The following is a 20,258-nucleotide window of genomic DNA, read 5'->3' as shown; positions in this document are numbered from 1 at the left end:
CTTTATACTTACTTGATTCTCTGCTGTCTTCACTATTTCATTTCTCAAAGCTACCCATTCTTCTTCTACTGTATTTCTTTCCCCCATTCTTGTCAACCGTTCCCTAATGCTCTCCCTAAAACTCTGTACAATCTCTGGTTCTGTCAGTTTATCCAGGTCCTATCTCCTTAAATTCCCAACTTTCTGCAGTTTCTTCAGTTTTAATCTACAGTTCATTTCCAATAGATTGTGATCAGAGTCCACACCTGCCCCTGGAAATGTCTTACAATTTAAAACCTGGTTCCTAATTCACTGCCTTACCATTATATAATATATCTGAAACCTTACAGCATCTCCAGGCTTCTTCCATGTATACAACCTTCTTTCATGATTCTTGAACCAAGTGTTAGCTATGATTAAGTTATACTCTGTGCAAAATTCTATCAGGCGGCTTCCTCTTTCGTTCCTTACCCCCATTCCATAGTCACCTACTACGTTTTCTTTTCTTCCTTTTTCTACTATCGAATTCCAGTCACGCATGACTATTAAATTTTCGTCTCCATTCACTATCTGAATAATTTGTTTTATCTCATGATTCATTTCATCAATCTCTTCGTCATCTGCGGAGCTAATTGGCATATTAACTTGACCTATTTTGTAGGCGTGGGCTTCGTATCTATCTTGGCCACAATAATGCGTTCACTGTGCTGTTTGTAGCAGCTTACCAGCATTCCTATTTTTGTATTCATTATTAAACTTACTCCTGCATTACCCCTATTTGATTTTGTATTTATAACCCTGTATTGTCCTGACCAGAAGTCTTGTTCATCCTGCCACCGAACTTCACTAATTCCCACTATATCTAACTTTAACCTATCCATTTCCCTTTCTAAATTTTCCAACCTACCTGCCCGATTAAGGGATCTGACATTCCACGCTCCGACCCGTAGAACGTCAGTTTTCTTTCTTCTTATAACAACGTCCTCCTGAGTAGTCCCCGCCAGGAGATCCGAATGGGGGACTATTTTACCTCCGGAATATTTTACGCAAGAGGACGCCATCATCATTTAACAATACAGGAAAGCTGCATGCGCTCGGGAAAAATTACGGCTTTCAGCCGTTCTCAGTACCAGCACAGCAAGGCCGTTTTGGTTAGTGTTACAAGGCCAGATCAGTCAATCATCCAGACTGTTGTCCCTGCAACTACTGAAAAGGCTGCTGCCCCTCTTCAGGAACCACACGTTTGTCTGGCCTCTCAAGAGATACCCCTCCGTTGTGGTTGCACCTACGGGGGGGGATATTCTAGTATGAGATGCAGAAGACAAAGGAGCTGTTTGGATGCAAACCAGCGGGATGAAAACGTCTGACTTCAGTCACCACTGAATGCAGCACACTCCAGTGTGTGTACTACGAAATGTCGTGGCCGACCATCAGATGCCGAACGAACGTTGCCGAACTGTGTGCCACTACGAGGCATACTCCTTCCGGGGTCCAGAGATGCTTACAGCTGCAGCTAGCTCGCAAGCAAATACCAGTTCATCTTGTATAAAAATACTCTTGCCTTCTCGCACGCAAATGAGCCAGTGAGAGGAAATCACGATTCGCCTTTTGTAACTGCTTGAATTTCATTTTTCTTTCATGATGATCGACTGAATTAAGTATGTCCTCAACAACCATGTGTTCTGTATGCGTGTGTATGCTTCGGGAGATAATTTACTGTTGACAGATTACGTTATATGGCATCCAGAAATAGATATAAATCACTGCAATCAAATCAACTTGGTACAATACTGGAAGAGAGATAATTTCTGTGTTACGTAGCCGCGCGGGATTAGCCGAGCGGTCTCAGGCGCTGCAGTCATGGACTGTGCGGCTGATTCCGGTGGAGGTTCGAGTCCTCCCTCGGGCAGGGGTGTGTATGTGTTTGTCCTTAGGATAATTTAGGTTAAGTAGTGTGTAAGCTTAGGAACTGATGACCTTAGCAGTTAAGTCCCATAAGATTTCACACACATTTGAACATTTGTGTTACGTAAATTGAAGGTGGGCGGTGGGGAAAGGAAATGAAATGATGAGATCAGATGCATCAGGACTTCACGCGGAATCAGCAGTGATGAGTGAATATGTATGCCAGCTCAGGACTCGAACCCGGGATCTCCTGCTTACTAGGCAGTTAGGTTAAACACTGCACCACCCAGACATAGTGTTCAACGGAAATGCGCAGACTATTTCGGAACGCTCCCCGGCCGACTCACAATCCCACCGAACGCCATACATCCACAGACCCCGTCCGTGTCCTCCATGGTCGCTAATTTCAAATTCCCGCTGGAGGTCGAACGTAAATGTGCATCCCTACTGAAGGTCGTGGATTAATTGTCCATCGAGGCGAGTCGATTATACACTACTGGCCATTAAAATTGCTACACCATGAGGATGACGTGCTACAGACGCGAAATTTAACCTACAGGAAGAAGATGCTGTGATGTGCAAATGATTAGCTTTTCAAAGCATTCACACAAGGTTGGCGCCGGTGGCGACACCTACAACGTGCTGACATGAGGAAAGTTTCCAACCGATTTCTCATACACAAACAGCAGTTGACCGGCGTTGCCTGGTGAAACGTTGTTGTGATGCCTCGTGTAAGGAGGAGAAATGCGTACCATCACGTTTCCGAATTTATCAAAGTCGGATTGTAGCCTATCGCGACTGCGGTTTATCATATCGCGACATTGCTGCTCGCGTTGATCGAGATCCAATGACTGTTAGCAGAATATGGAATCGGTGGGCTCAGGAGGGTAATACGGAACACCGTGCTGGATCCCAACGGCCTCATATGACTGGCAGTCGAGATGACAGGCATCTTATCCGCATGGCTGTAACGGATCGTGCAGTCACGTCTCGATCCCTGAGTCAACAGATGGTGATGTTTGCAAGACCACAACCATTTGCACGAACAGTTCGACGACGTTTGCAGCAGCATGGACTATCAGCTCGGAGACCACGGCTGCGGTTACCCTTGACGATGCATCACAGACAGGAGCGCCTGCGATGGTGTACTCAACGACGAACCTGGGTGCACGAGTGGCAAACTTCAATTTTTCGGATGAATCCAGGTTCTGTTTACAGCATCATGATGGTCGCATCCGTGTTTGGCGACATCGCGGTGAACGCACATGGGAAGCGTGTATTCGTCATCGCCATACTGGCGTATCACCCGCCGTGATGGTATGGGGTGCCATTGGTTACACGTCTCTGTCACCTCTTGTTCGCATTGACGACACTTTGAACAGTGGACGCTACATTTCAGATGTGTTACGACCCGTGGCTCTGTCTTTCATTCGATCCCTGCGAAACCGTACATTTCAGCAGGATAATGCACGATCGCATGTTGTGCGGACCTTTCTGGATACAGAAAATGTTCGACTGCTGCCCTGGCCAGCACATTCTCCAGGTCTCTCACCAATTGAAAACGTTTGCTCAATGGTGACCGAGCAATTGTCTCGTCACAATACGCCAGTCACTACTCTTGATGAACTGTGGTATCGTGTTGAAGCTGCGTGGGGAGCTGTACCTGTACACGCCATCCAAGCTCTGTTTGACTCAATGCCCAAGCGTATCAAGGCCGTTATTACGGCCAGAGGTGGTTGTTCTATGCACCCAAATTGCGTGAAAATGTAATCACATGTCAGTTCAGGTATAATATATTTGTCCAATGAATACCCGTTTATCATCTGCATTTGTTCTTGGTGTAGCAATTTTAATGGCCTGTAGTGTATGTCCGAAAAAACAGACACCACGCGTTCGTATAGTTTCTTTCCTGTCGGGCGATGAAGTATCAGAGTAGACTGGGCAATATACACTTTGAATGAGGCGTTTTTCTGATGGAATATCCAGTTATATCTGCAGAGGCTTTCGTAAGTAACTGCTGAGACGTGTACGCCGGTGCCATCCGATCAGTTTTCTTTTATGGCAGGTTGCCGACGAGTGAGTGTGTAGGGAGCGTACTTGTCGGTGTGGTCGTCGTCGGGCTCGCAGTCGGGCAGGCGGCGGTGCGAGCGGCGCAGCGACACCACGTCGGACAGCAGCGTCAGCGTCGAGCCGAGCAGCGAGCAGGCCGAGGCGGGCTTCCGCTGCACGGCCAGCCGGTACTGGCGGTAGCGCAGCACGTACTGCGCGCCCAGCGCCAGCCCCGCCGCCAGGGTCAGCGCGCCCACCACCAGCGCGCCCACGCGGCCCGCCAGCGCCGCCTCCGCCGCCCCCGCGCCCGCCTCTCCCGCCGACCCCGCAGCCGCCGCCTGCGACGCCGCCGCTCCCGCCACGGCGACGCCCGTCTCGTTGCCGGAAGCTGCACAGTAACCGTCAGTACGCTGCTTTATGCATTTCGGTCACAGGTTTCAATACTTGATCCACTCCAATTACTTACACAGGTTGTACATGACTGATTGACAATTCATTAATTAAACAGTTGTTTAAACACAGGTGTTAAAACTATTAAATATAAAACAGAACGAAAAATCCAATAGTCTGCTGTATCTGAATTTGTTTAAGTCAGCTATAGACCGACACAACTTCTAAGTTGAATCTTCTGGTGTAGGGGAGAGCGGGGCAATGCAGTACAGCGGGGTAATACCGTGCACCGCTTTATCCAGTTTCCCAGTGAGCGCAAAGGGCGCTGCATGTGCTGCCACATAGCGGAAGTAACTATAATCAGATACGGAGGGGTCTACATCGTTCAACGGCGCAGACCGTCTTCGACAATCGGTTTCAACTGATTTCGACTGTTTTCTTATAAAATCTGAAGATAATAAGTCTAGAGGTGAGCGAAATCTGTTAATAGCAACAATATTTAAAGTAGCTCTATTTAATTACGCATTTCTTGATATTCTTTTAAACATCAAATGTTAGACGTTAAATTTCGTGATTGTTGAGTTAGAATTTACAATGGCGAGTCATGTTGTCTTGGGGCAATACCGTGCATATATGGTAATTTCTTTTGGTATTTTCATGGACTATATATTTGGAAGAAAAGCAGCAGAGAGCAAAAAAGCAAAATTAATAAATAGAGAAAGAAAATCAGTGCTAAAGCCTAAGGGAAAAAGCAAGTTCAGAAAGTTTGCTTCAAAGATAAGACCTCAAAAATTTGAAACAAAGAAATATCGACAGAATTTTTCTTTTGATTCTTCATCGGATGATGATTTGGACCTGCCATTGCACAAACTTTGTAGTGACGATTAGATAGATGATGTTGACCCTTTCGGATAAACTAGTGTTAGGCCTACGAGCAAGAATGGAACTTTTAGGGGAGACGACTCTGTTTGCATGCTTTGCGGAGAGTTTGAGAAAAACAGGGAGCTGTGGTTTCGATGTATGATTTGCAGTGGATGGGTTCATTCAGAGTGTAGTGTAGTGTTCAGAGACAAGTTGACACCGTAATCCAATAATTTTGTTTTACCAGTAAACGGATCTTCTGTCTTTAGAAACTTTAATAACTTGTAAAATTTATGTTTTTCAATTATAAATAAACTCTGAATTTCGAATTTCTTAATTTGATTTATTTTTACAGAGTTTTTGTCATTTTATGTGCTATGCTGTATCATAAGATATATTGCGCGGTATTACCCCACCCCTCGGGGTAATACGGTGTAACGTAACACTTTTGTAAGACGGCTGTAGGAACATATATCGATTTAATATAGCAATTATGAAGCCATAAACGTGAAGGGCATTGATTTCGTGCCCAAAAAAAGGTGTTCAGCATTTCAACTGAGTACGAAAAATACGAAATATTTGAAAAATGGCTTACGTGCATGGTATTTCCCGCTCTCCCCTATATAAATGCTATTTCATATGGTATAGGGATTAATTGCAGTATGCCGCAGAGTAACAGCAGGCGTGGCTAGACAATGTTCTCAGTGTTCCTCAATTCAGTGCTTCTTCTGTAGTGGTCAATCCAAGGATTGGTTCGCAACAGCTACAATGGCAGCTTGTCTCCATTCTGTGCGCCTCTCAGCTTTTCTCTTCATTTCTTTATAGGTGTTACATCCCACATCTTTCACAATTTGATCCATGTACCTCAGCCGTGGTCTTCCTCTTGGTCTTTTTCCCTCGACATATCCCTCTAAGATTGTCTTCAGGAGTCCTTTATGTCTTAATAGATGGCCTGTAAATTGCACTCTTCTTTTAACAATGAAATTCCAGAAGCTTCTCTTCTCACCTGCTGTTTCCAGAATCACTTCGTTTGTGACCTTGTCGATACATTTTATTTTGAACATGCGTCTATAGCACCACATTTCAAAAGAATTTAGCTTCTGGTCTTCCTCTGTCCCGAGAGTCCATGTTTCACACCCATAGCATGCCACACTCCACACATATGATTTCAAAAATGTTTTCATGATTTCAAGGCTGATGCTCTTAGATGTTAAGATGTTTTTCGTCTTGTTAAAGGCAGCCTTTGCTTGAGCAATTCTACTTCTCACCTCTGCCTGGCTCCTTCCATCCCTGGTAATATTACTGCCCAGATAAGAAAATTTATCAACTTGTTCAAGCAGTTCATTGCCTACATGAACTTGGACTTTCACTTGATCTTTTTTGTCTCTTGCCATTACTTTTGTTTTTGCTTTATTAATTCTCATATTATATACTTCCCCCATAACTTTATTTATTCTATTCAGTAGGACTACAAGATCTTCTTCACTTTCAGCCAGGACAGCTATATCAACGGCATATCTTAGCTATTCGTTCGCCATGATTTACTACACCTGTCTGTGATGAATACCATGTCAGTGTTAACATGACGAGCTGTCATCACTTAACCGATTAAGGTGTGTTCTTGTCGGCCTATGTCAAGCAACAGACAATGGCCCTTATAAATGTTACACAGGAAAGTACTGGGTCCAAGAGCCGACATGCTCATGTGTGTTGGTTACCAACATAGCAGCTGACAACATAAGCTACGAGCATCCAGTGTGTTGTCGAAGCGTGTGCTGTGGCTGCCATCTGGGTGTGCAGAATGATGGAAAGATGAGCTGAAAGTAACATATAACCGAACTACTGAATCGAAGTTTAACGACTTTGCTCTTCCTAAGCTTACTAGCTTTGGAAACAAATCAACTTTTTAACATATCTGATTTCTTTCCACTCACTAATGTCTCATGGCATAATTTTTTGGGGTAACTTAACAAATAGAAAAATGGTATTGATTCCACAAAAAGGCCAGTGAGAATGTTGTGTGGCGTCCACCCACAATAATCTTGTAGACGCTTCTTCAATGAGTTAGATATTTCAGATGCTTCTTCACAATTTGTATATTCGCTAGTAAAATTTGATATAAATAATCCACAAAATTTTGAGAGGAATAGTGATGTCGATCTCTATAACACTAGAACAATATAAAGATAAACATACAGCCAAAAAATTCATTTTTTATTTGCCGAAAATCATAAAAGTCTAGTAGGCAAGGAAAGAAAATTTTCAATCAAGTCGAACATGATTCGCTTAGAACAACTCCATCAATTTCATAGACACATATAAATTGAAAACTGGCAGTAGCAAGTGTAGATCAAAGAAAGAAGAAACTAAATTTAGGTGTATCATTAGTTTACATGAGTAATATCGAAGACTCATATGTTCATTCTAATGAAATATAAGCCAGCATGCTATTTGTAAATGGCCAGCAGGTAGCCATACTCCCAAAAACATCATGTATTCGTTGCCTAAAAACTACTTCATTACACATTATTTTGATAAAAACATGCAAACGATCTATGATACTAAAACTTAATGTTACATAAAAATAACGACAAATGTACCTAAGTCGTTGAGTTAATTCCGACTTTACCGCCTATGTTTCATTTACATATACACCGACCCCTACATCTACATACATGCCTCGCAAGCCACAATACGGTTTTGGCGGAGGCTATCCTGTACTACTACAGGTCATTTCCTCTCCTGTTCCACTCGCAAACAGAGCGAGGGAAAGACCACTGTCTATATGCCGCCGTATGAGTTCTAGTCCCTCTAACCTTATCTTCGTGGTCCTTCGCGAAATGTACGTTAACGGCAGTAGAGTCGCTCGGCAGTCAGCCTCGAATGTCGGTTTTCTAAGTTTTCTCGATACCGCTCCTGGATAAGAATGTCGTCTTCCCTACACTGATTCCCATTTGAGTTCCCAAGCATCTCCGTAATACTTAAGTGTTGTTCGAACCTACCGGTAACAAATCTATCAGCCCGTCTCTGAATTACTTCGATATCTCCCTCTAATCGACATAGTGCGGATCCCAAAGACTCGAACCGTATTCAGCAATGGGTCACACTACTGTCGTACATCTGCGGTCTCCTTTATTTATTTATTTATCGTATGGCAATACAGACACATGAGAAAGAAGCAGACAGATCACTAATACAACAAATATTAATAATTGCAAACAAACATCACTAACATAACAAAGTTTAAGGATTACAAACAAACATCAAGTGTATTAATATAATCTATCGACTCTGGAGTTGCGAGCAGGAAGTTGTCGGGGCTCCCATTATAGGTTTTCCTGGAACACTCTTCAACAAAGTGGCTGATGGTCTGATTTCCTCTGCAGTCACACTGAGGGGATGGTATTTTACCCCATTCATACAGGGAGTAAGCACATCTGCCATGAGGAGTTCGAATCCTATTTAGATTGGACCACGTTTTGCGCGGTAGGTCAAAACCAGGTGGCTTTTGTGTGATGCAAGGCATCTTATGATTTTGCCATGCATTCCATTTTTTCAGACCATGCGTTTGTGATACTGAAACCTTCTTGTACACAGGTCCTTGCTGTTCTTGTTGGCGGGTTCCTAGATCGAAGCCTATTAGTGTTTGCAGCCTCAATGTCTTGGTGGATTGGCAGCCTTCGATTTCCCATGATGTTTTTGTATTCACGTACAAGGGCGTCAGTACGTCGCAGGTGTGGCGGCGGGATGTGGCTTAATATTGAGAGCCATTGCGTTGGAGTGGGTTTAATTACTCCAGAAATTATCCTTAGAGTGTTATGCAACTGGAGATCCACCTTTTTTACATGTGGGCTGTTTAGCCAAATCGGAGCACAGTATTCGGCAGCAGAGAATACAATTGCTAAAGTAGAGGTGCAGAGACTGAGCCTCAGGATGCGAAAGCCCGTATTGGTGGTGTTTCCTTGAATGGTTCGCACGCTGACACTTGTTGATGGCCCAGCACTGAAATCTGCAGCAATTTGCGGAAGGGCTGCACTACTGTCACGTTGAAGTATTCTCTCCAGTCGTTGTTGGTTCCGTTCTTACAGATGAAACACACTTTCTTAAAATTCTCTCCACAAACCGAAATCGACCATTCGCCTTCCCTACTACATTTCTTGCCTGCTCATTCCATTATATATTGGTTTGCAACGTTACGCCTAGATATTTAACCGACGTGACTGTGTCAAACAGCACACTACTACTGATGTGTTCGAAAATTATGGATTCGTTTTCCCTACGCATCTGCGTTAACTTACATTTTTCTACATTTAGAGCTAGCTGAAATTCATGACGCCAACTATAAATTTTATCTAAGTCATCTTGTATTCTCATAGTGTCATGCAATTTCAACAGCTTACAGTACACCACAGCATCATCAGCAAACAGCCGGAGACCACTGCTTACCCTGTCCACCTATCACTTATATATATACACTGAAGACACTGAAGAGTACGCAGAAGTGCCGCAACACATCGTGGCATTGACTCGACTAATGTCTGAAGTAGTGCTGGAGTGAACTGACACCGTGAATCCTGCAGGGCTGTCCATAAATCCGTAAGAGTACAAGGGGGTGGAGATCTCTTCTGAAGAGCACGTTTCAAGGCATCCCAGATATGCTCATTAATATTTATGTATGGAGAGTCTGGTGGCTAGCGAAAGTCTTTAAACACAGAAGTGTGTTTGTGGAGCCACTCGGTAGCAATTCTGGGCATGTGGGCTGTCGCATTTTCCCGCTGGAACTGCCCAAGTCAGTCGGAATGCACAGTGGACATGAATGGATGCAGGTGATCAGACAGGATGCTTACGTACGTGTCACTTGTAAGAGTCGTATATAGACGTATCAGGGGTCCCCTGTCACTCCAACTGCACACGCCCCACAACACAGCAAAGCCTCCACCAGCTTGAATAGTCCCCTGCTGACATGCAGGGTCCATGGATTCATGAGGTTGTCTCCATACCCGTACACGTCCGTCCGACCAGGCAACATGTTTCCAGTCATCAACAATCCAACGTCAGTGTTGACGAGTCCTGGCGAGGAGTAAAGTTTTGTGTTCTGCAGTCATCAAGGGTACACGAGTGGGCCTCAGGCTGCGAAAGCACATATTGGTGATGTTTCGTTGAATGGTTCGCACGCTGACATTTTTTGATGGCCCAGCACTGAAATCTGCAGCAATTTGCGGAAGGGTTGCACTTCTGTCACGTTGAAAGATTCTCTTCAGTCGTAGTTGATTCCTTTCTTGAAGTACTTTTTTTCCGGTCGCAGCGATGTCGGAGATTTGATGTTTTACTGGATTCCTGATATTCACGAAACACTCGTGAAGTGGTTGTACGAGGAAATCACCACTTCATTGCTACCTCGGAGATGCTGTGTCCCATCGCTCGTGCGGGGACTTTAACACCACGTCCAAAATCACTTAAATCTTGATAACCTGCAATTTTAGCAGCAGTAACCGATCTAACAACTGCGCCAGACACTTGCTGTCTCACCCAGCGAGGTGGCGCAGTGGTTAGACACTGGACTCGCATTCGGGAGGACGACGGTTCAATCCCGCGTCCGGCCATCCTGATTTAGGTTTTCCGTGATTTCCCTAAATCGCTCGAGGCAAATGCCGGGATGGTTCCTTTCAAAGGGCACGGCCGACTTCCTTCCCCCTCCTTCCCTAATCCGATGAGACCGATGACCTCGATGCCTGGTCTCCTTCCCCAAAACAACCAACCAACCAACCAACTTGCTGTCTCACTTAGGCGTTGCCGACCGCAGCACCACATTCTGCCTGTTTACATACCCCTGTATTTCAGGCTGGCCGGTGTGGCCGAGCGGTTCTAGGCGCTTAAGTCTGGAACCGCGCGACCGCTGCGGTGGCAGGTTCGAATCATGCCTCAGGCATGGATGTGTGTGATGTCCTTAGGTTAGTTAGGTCTAAGTAGTTCTTAGTTCTACGGGACTGATGACCTCAGATGTTAAGTCCCATAGTGATCAGAGCCATTTTGATCCTGTATTTCAATACGCATGTCTATACCAGTCTCTTTGGCGCTTCAGTGTAGAAATTAGCAGCGATCCTGTCACACTTTCCTGGGGCTCTATACGTTTATCTCTGATGAATACTCGCCGTCGAGGACAACATATTAGTTTCTGTTACTTAAGAAGTTTTCAAGCCTATCACATATATGGGAACCTATTACGTATGCTCGTACCTTCTTTAACATTCAGGAACGTAGCATCACCTCAAACGCCTTAAGGAAGTCTAGGAATACAGAACCTGCCTGCTGCCCTTCATCCATAGTTCGCAGGATATCATGTGAGAAAAGGGCAAGCTGAGATTCGCACGCACGATGCTCTCTAAACCGTGCTGATTTGCGGACAGAAGCTGTACGCTCTCAAGAAAATCTATTATATTCCAAATGAGAATATGTTCAAGGATTGTGCAGCAAACCGATGTTAAGGATTTTAGCCTGTAATTTTAGAGATGCGTCTTTTACCCTTTTTATATACAGAAGTCACGTGCGCTTTTTTCCAGTCGTTTGTCACTTTGTGCGTGGCGAGAGATTAACAATAAATGCAAGGTAAAGTAAGGGGCCAATGCTGTAGAGTGCTCTGCATAAAACCGAAAATGGGTTCCATCAGGAACTTGTGACTTATTTGCTTTCAACTCTTTCAAATGTTTCTGTATGCCAGTGGTGATTATTACTATATCGTCCATACGGGAGTCTGTACGATGGTCAAATGACGCTATGTTTGTACGATTCTCTTGCGTGAACAATTTCTTAACTGTGAAATTTGAAACTTCAGCTTTGCTTTTGCTACCTTCTACCGCCACACCAGACTGGTCAACGAGTGACTGGACAGAAGCCTTATACCCACTTACCAATTTTATGTAGGACCAGAATTTTCTAGGATTATCGGCAAGATCTATTGCTAAGGTATGACGGTCGTAGTTGTCATAAGCTTCGCATATCGATCTTTTTAGAGACGCACGGATTTCTATTCAATTTTGCCTGTCGCTATTTGCACGTTCTCTTTTGAACCGAGAATGCAACAGCCTTTGCTTCGTCAGAATTTTTTGAATTTCATTGTGAAACCAAGGTGCGTCTTTTCCGTTCTTAATCCACTTGCTCTCCATGTACTTCTCCAGAGTATGATTTACAATCCGTTTCAACTTTGCACGTAATTCCTCTAGCTCTATCGCACTGGGACTAAATAATGTCAATTCATTGTCTAAGTGGGATAGTAACAACTGTCTATCTGCTATTTCTCGCAGAAATGATCTTCTAGCCTTCTTGACTGATTTCTTAACTTTATTAACCAAAGACACTATTACGGATATGTTGTTGTTGTTGTGGTGTTCAGTCCAAAGACTGGTTTGATGCAGCCCTCCATGCTACTCTATCTTGTGCAAGCTTCATCTCCCAGTACCTACTGCAACCTACATCCTTCCGAATTTGCTTGGTGTATTCATCTCTTGGTCTCCCTATACGATTTTTACCCTCCACGCTGCCCTCCAACACTAAATTGGTGATTCCTTGATGACTCAGAACATGTCCCACCAACCGATCCCTTTTTCTAGTCAAGTTGTGCCACAAACTCCTCTTCTCCCCAATTCTATTCAATAGCTCCTCATTAGTTATGTGATCTACCCATCTAATCTTCAGCATTCTTCTGTAGCACCGCATTTCGAAAGCTTCTATTCTCTTCTTGTCCAAACTATTTATCGTCCATGTTTCACTTCCATACATGGCTACACTCCATACAAATAATTTTAGAAACGACATTCTGACACTTAAACCTATACTCGATGTTAACAAATTTCTCTTCTTCAGAAACGCTTTCCTTGCCATTGCCAGTCTACATTTTATATCCTCTGTACTTCGACCATCGTTAGTTATTTTGCTCCCCAAATAGCAAAACTCATTTACTACTTTAAGCGTCTCATTTCCTAATCTAATTCCCTCAGCATCACCCGATTTAATTCGACTACATTCCATTATTCTCGTTTTGCTTTTGTTGATGTTCATCTTATATCCTCCTTTCAAGATTCTGTCAATTCCATTCAACTGCTCTTCCAAGTCTTTTTCTGTCTCTGACAGAATTACTATGTCATCGGCGAACCCTCAAAGTTTTTATTTCTTCTCCATGGATTTTAATACCTACTCCGAAGTTTTCTTTACGGATATAACTACAGTTAAAACGTTATGAGATGCGATGCGAGCAAGGAAGGCTGCATGTTATATATATTCTAGAAACCAGTAACAGCTGCGTTTTCATCTTGCGGATTATTACAGAAAATGACGTCTCTCGGCTGATTATGAGCTACAAGAGAATAAACATAAAGGCAGGCTATCTGAATATAATGTGACTGTCTAAACACGTCGTAACTATTAAATCATTTTTTGAGGCTGCGACTGTGTAAAATATTTATTCTACCAGTAAATTAATAAAAGTTCAGGTAGAATAACAGGTGAGCGCCGATTTCAGAGCACTGACTTGGTCTCATAAAAATAACTTCACATGATAGTAAAGATTTCTAAGCAGTGTATTAGCAAATGAATATCTGTGCTCAGATTATGCCTGTTGAACCGTCAGGTTGTTTTATGAAGTATGGAAATGTCATGTGGTATTGTTGGCTGGGATATACCACAGGGTGGGTACAGCCGCCGGTCGGTAACGCTGTTCCTCTTCCATGCTCCTTGGCCCTCTTTCCAAGTGTATGTGTGAGAGCTGTGTCGTGTGAGTACAATAAATGAAAGTGCTAGGGTGATTCGTTTGAGAAGGTCCAGGCCGATTTCCGCTCCCGTACCACCCTATTGCGTTAATGATCTATGTCTAATAACTTCGACGTTGATGAATGGCTAATCATTTTCCTTCTTTTATTACGTGACGGGCTTTTTGTTAAACAAAATTACAGTAGTATGATGAAATAATATAATCTACAGTTTTTCTTATTATTTGAGAAACTGCTGAGAGTCTTACAACAGAGCGCGACAGAATTCATTTTTTGTTTGGAGATGGATCAGTTGGCTGCAAAATTCCCGCGCTGTGATGATAAAAATGTCCTCAAAACTAGACATTAGGATACCTCGAAAGTAGCTAGGATTCATTAAGAGTGTTCCTGTTTAACGTCACAGTTAGTTTTGAGTGCCTGGAGAAGTATACAGCAGGGAATCAACAGCCCCTTCCGGCATTTCACCCGTTGCAGAACACCTCGACTCCTCAGTCGCCATGAACTCTTTTTTTTTGGATGATGCATCGAGAATATTGTCTCCGCCATAATATGCTCATAAGGTTCTACTATCTATAACATCGTTCAGGCGAAGTGAAGGAGACTTAAAAATCGTCTTTCAGTACCGGATGTCGTGTAGTTATCTCCATTTCGTATGTAATAAATTTGCCACTGGTGTAAACGCGACTGGCAATGAAATTCGGTAAAAAGTATACTGTTCCAAAAATATCAGGACTATTAATCTTTCGTTTGTTAATGGAGGGTAAATTTGAACTGTGTAATGTTACAGAGATAATGATACAAATCAATGACCGTTCTATGGTTTTCGACACGGAAGGAGCGATCTTATCAGTATACAAAAAGCTCCAGGCGCTAATATTTGTGGCGTCTGTGTAATTTTAAAGCACGTGCCCGTGAGCTTCGGGCATAAATCTGCTCACTTACGCCGGAACGTGACCGCAGTGGCTTCGTGTTACATGATCTGATAGCAACGTCCACTGTTTCCGTGTGTGCAGCTGCACATTTCTTTAAAATTGGTGGGAGCTCGTAGTGATCCATCTATATAACGTCTGTATAAGAGAAAGTAACGAACATTTAGCTGGTAAAGGGCGTTTACTAAAATATTACATTTTCTGTCATGTTCTATAATTAATCATCCTGAGTAATAAGGCATTTACTATAATGCAGTGACTGTGTTGTTAAGGAGTACTATGCAACGTTCCTTTGGACATGCGGTAACTGTAGCCGCAGTGAAATACTTGAAATATATTCGCAGTTGCGAAAACGGACAACAGTCAATTGTATAATGGAATAACGACAATGAAAATTGTGCCGGACCGAGATTCGAACCGCCGGCCGTGGTGGTCTCGCGGTTCTAGACGCGCAGTCCGGAACCGCGCGACTGCTACGGTCGCAGGTTCGAATCCTGCCTCGGGCATGGATGTGTGTGATGTCCTTAGGTTAGTTAGGTTTAAGTAGTTCTAAGTTCTAGGGGACTGATGACCACAGCAGTTGAGTCCCATAGTGCTCAGAGCCATTTGAACCATTTTTTCGAGATTCGAACCGGGATTGCCGGCTTTACGCGAGCGATCACCTTAACCGCTTTGGTTATCCGTGCACGACTCACTGCCAGATCCAAACTTCCGTATGTCGTCGTTCATCTGTCACAACCTGCACTCGAACACGTTATGTAATTCCCGTACAGGAGGGAAAATGTGTGAAGCGGGAAATCCCGGGTCGAGTAACGGTCCGGTAAAAATTTTCACTGTCGCCATTCCATTATACACCTACTGGTTGTCCGTATTCGCAATTGCAAATACATATCATGTAATAAGGTACTATCGTATGTCGACTCTACGTAGCTTAAGCAAAATTTAAAATGCTTTTTTGGGGTCGTTGGCCGGACTTACAGGACCATCCGTCACGTTGGTACCACATGGACTGTCTTACATCCAATGGGATGTCTTCTGACAGCATATCTGCTAGAAAATGTAGATCTACATCTACATCTACATGGATACTCTGCAAATCACATTTAAGAGCCTGGCAGAGGATTCATCGAACCACCTTTACAATTCTCTATTATTCCAATCTCGTATAGCGCGCGGAAAGAATGAACACCTATATCTTTCCGTACGAGCTCTGATTTCCCTTATTTTATCGTGGTGATCCTTCCTCCCTATGTAGATCGGTGTCAACAAAATATTTTCGCATTCGGAGGAGAAAATTGGTGATTGGAATTTCGTGAGAAGATTCCGTCGCAACGAAAAACGCATATCTTTTAATGATTCCCAGCCCAAATCCTGTATGATTTCTGTGACACTCTCTCCCATATTTCGCGATAATACAAAACGTGCTGTCTTTCTTTGAACTTTCTCGATGTACTCCGTCAGTCCCACCTGGTAAGGATCCCACATGGCGCAGCAGTATTCTAAAAGGGGACGGACAAGCGTCGTGTATCTCCTAAGTAGGTTGTTATATTTTCTAAGTGCCCTGCCAGTAAAACGCAGCCTTTGGTTAGCCTTCCCCACAACATTTTCTGTGTCTTCTTTCCAATTTGTTCGTAATTGTAATATCTAGGTATTTAGTTGAATTTACGGCTTTTAGATTAGACTGATTTATGGTGTAACCGAAGTTTAACGAGTTCCTTTTAGCACTCATGTGGATGACCTCACTCTTTTCGTTATTTAGGGTCAACTGCCACTTTTCGCACCATTCAGATATTCTTTCTAAATCATTTTGCAGTTTGTTTTGATCTTCTGATGACTTTAATAATCGATAAACGACAGCGTCATCTGCAAACAACCGAAGACTGCTGCTCATATTGTCTCCCAAATCGTTTATATAGATAAGGAACAGCAAAGGGCCTATAACATTACCTTGGGGAACACCAGAAATCACTTCTGTTTTACTCGATGACTTTCCGTCAATTACTACGAGCTGTGGCCTCTCTGGCAGGAAATCGAAAATCCAGTCACATAACTGAGACTATATTCCATAAGTAAGCAATTTCACTACGAGCCGCTTGTGTGGTACAGTGCGAAAAGCCTTCCGGAAGTCCAGGAATACGGAATCGATCTGAAATCCCTTGTCAATAGCTCTCAGCACTTCATGTGAACAAAGAGCTTGTTTTGTTTCACAGGAACGATGTTTTCTAAACCCATGTTGACTGGGTGTCAATAGTCCGTTTCCTTCGAGGTAATTCATTATGTTCGAACACAATATAGTTCTTAAAATCCTGCTGCATATCGACGTTCACGATATGGGCCTGTCATTTAGTGGATTACTCCTACTACCTTTCTTGAATATTGGTGTGACCTGTGCAACTTTCCAGTCTTTGGTTACGGATCTTTCGTAGAGCGAACGGTTGTACGTGATTGTTAAGTATGGAACTAATGCATCAGCATACTCCAAAAGGAACCTAATTTGTATGCAGTCTGGACCAGAAGACTTGCTTTTATTAAGTGATATAAGTTGCTTCACTACTCCGAGGATATTTAATTCTACGTTACTCATGTTGGCATCTGTTCTCGATTCGAATTCTGGAATACTTACTTCGTCTTCTTTTGTGAAGGCATTTCGGAAGGCTGTGTTTAGTAACACTGCTTTGGCAGCACTGTCTTCGGTAGTATCTCCATTGCTATCGCGCCGAGAAGGCATTGATTGTTTCTTGCCTCTAACATACTTCACATACGACCAGAATCTCTTTGGATTTTCTGCCAGGTTTCGAGACAAAGTAGATACCAGGGCTATTCGAAAAGCAAGGTCCGATCAGTCGCGAAGTGGAAACAAAAAATGTTTTATTTGTAACAGTCAGCTAAACCTTCTAGCTACTTCTCTACGTAGCCGCTGCTCCGACTGAGACATTTTTCGTAGCATTGTACCAACTTTCCAATATTCTCGTCACAGACGGCAAGCGCCCCTGCTTTCTGTCGATTTCCACACTGATCTCCAGCTTGTTGCCTGTGCCAGAATGCTGTCCTCATAAACAACGGTTCATGTGAGAAGAGATGAAAATCAGATGGAGCCAAGTCCGGGCTGCATGGTGGGTGATCAAACACATCCTATCGAAAACACTTCAGGAGCGTCCTCTTTATCCCTGCAGTGTGCGGTCGAGAATTGTCATGAAGAAGGTAATGCATGGTAATTACGTCGTTTGGCGTGCAGGAAATCAGGCGTAATCTGTCACAGGCACTCATACTTTGCTGGAGTCATCATTTTCTAGGCACCTTTAGTGCTAACCACGCGCTCAGAACTGAAAAGAGCGACTTGACGCGATCGACATGCATACGAGAGACACTGTCTAACGTATCTATGCAAAGCTTCATCGGATTTTTGCTGTTACTTCCATTTCGCAATCGATGGGACTTTACTTTCCCAACAAACGTCGTATTTGCGGCTATGTAGAGTCCCATCCATGAACCAGGGACTTATGATGCGATTGTTGAAAAGCACGAACGACACGTTGATAGACCACGGTCTTTGTTTATCCGTTTCTCTCAGCCAGTGTAGATTTTCAACCAACCAGTAATGTTTATCTGGAAGATGATTTGCCCACAGTTTGTGAACGATACTTCATCCTCAAAAAAAGTCTTGAATAGAAACACCGCATCAATTTACAGTTGACACCATTCGGAGAACTTTAACCGATTTTGGAAATTATTTATCCTCAGAGTCTTTCGCGGTGGCATGCCTGAATAAAATCTCGGTTTGCAAGCGGCGTCACTTCGAATAAAACACTCGAGCTTTCGACAGCTGTTTCCGCCACCGCCATTGCCATTAGGAGTTAAAAACCGCACACTAACCGATAGTTGAACGTAAATAGTTGTATCACCTTGTACAAAAGAATGATGTCCTGAAGGCGTTAGTTCACAGAGAGAAGATTATTTCTGACGACGACGATCTACAGTCTGGATTGCAGCTTTTGAGTTGGGTGTTACAGATAGGGAGACATTACAAACTCTTTACGGAGCCACCGACGAATGACGCCTCTTAAATTGACGGAATAGGCGAAGTCGTCTGTATTCCTTCCGTACTGTGGACCAACAAGAAAGAAGGGATGAGTACTGCGGGGACATGCCTCCAAGATACGAAAAGTTCTGGGGGACTGATGACCTCAGAAGTTAAGTCCCATAGTGCTCAGAGCCATTTGAAGAGAAATTGTGAGTTCGGCGAAGGCTGAACATTGCCTGAAAAACAGGCACAAAATTCAATTTGAAAAGAAGATTGTCTTAGCTCGCGTGTCACAATATTTGAGTTCCATTTCAAAGAGCGTCTGAGATCATAATAAGCCGCAACAGTTTTAATCGACACCAGGATTACACGCTGAGTATGACATGTAGGTGGTGTTTGGAAATCGAGGGGAAGCAAGGACGGATGCTTGACGCTTTTAGGGACGTAGGAGCGACAGTTTCAAACGTGGTGCCGTACGACGTCACTCGGTCCCGCAGCGGGCTGCAGCTGTTATCACGTGTCCTCCACGCGCATGCGTAACCTCTGTCTTCTCTGGAAGGTTCCAGAATGTACTACCGAGCCTGTATAAGTGGCGCACCGTTCCCGTCTCTTAGTCGCTACCCAGTCGTCGCTCACGCGCGGCAAAGAGATGTGGTGTGTCCGCCCTGAGTTTTGTCGAGCGTTGAATAGAGCTACGGGTGTGGCGGATCGCCATCCGGAGGAGCTTGCACCGTTGGAGGCCGCATTTGGCTCCGCACGTACGTCGACTTGACCTATGTATCTGAACATGAGCAGGGTGGTGACTGATGATAGCGACGCGGAGAGTGCTCGTTACGTACCGCAAAGGAGCGCACAACTCCTTGATGAGATGAGCAAGCGTCGAAAGGCTGTGCTGTTCCGGTTCGACAGCGAGCAGCGGAACCGTGAAGCACATGCGACCGGTAAGGAAAGAAGGGAAAGAAGAGGTGATGGGTCGCTGTTACTACTACCGGTGGGAAGAAGCGGTGTAGTAAACATCAGCGCTGCGGGCCGTGCCCGCAACCCCGTCGTGTCCCAGAGCAACCAACAGAGCACACAAGCGTCGTGTGTCGTCAAAATTTGCGGCTCGCCTGGCACAGCATGCCAAAGCAACTGCAACCCTCACTGCCAAACGGTTCCTACCATTGTCGGCGGAGCGCGAGCCAACAGAAAGCAACCGAATGCAGAAGTGGCCAGGTCCAACCAAGTGCTCTTCGCTTTGGCGATCCGAGCAGAGGCCAGCACCAATAGTAACTGAAGTCAAAGACGCCTACAAAGGATTCCTGCAGCCCCTCGTGTAGTGGACAACCTCCGACTACACCCTGAGCTCTGTGGGAAACGACT

General features: G+C 44.1%; 1 protein-coding gene across 1 annotated transcript in view; it reads right to left on the bottom strand.

Moving 5' to 3' along the window:
- The window catches only part of LOC124556403, a 692,955-nt gene that overhangs the window by 164,613 nt on the left and 508,084 nt on the right, over positions 1-20,258 (bottom strand). Inside the window, exon 9 of the mRNA XM_047130364.1 lies at positions 3,982-4,321. Coding sequence (XP_046986320.1) covers positions 3,982-4,321 — 340 coding nt within the window. The remainder of the gene's footprint in view (positions 1-3,981; positions 4,322-20,258) is intronic.

The sequence above is a fragment of the Schistocerca americana genome, chromosome X (genome assembly GCF_021461395.2).
Source record: "Schistocerca americana isolate TAMUIC-IGC-003095 chromosome X, iqSchAmer2.1, whole genome shotgun sequence".
In the NCBI taxonomy this organism is placed as follows: Eukaryota; Metazoa; Arthropoda; class Insecta; order Orthoptera; family Acrididae; genus Schistocerca; species Schistocerca americana.
Note: the sequence above shows the minus strand (reverse complement) of the source record. Positions and strands in the feature narration are given on the sequence as shown.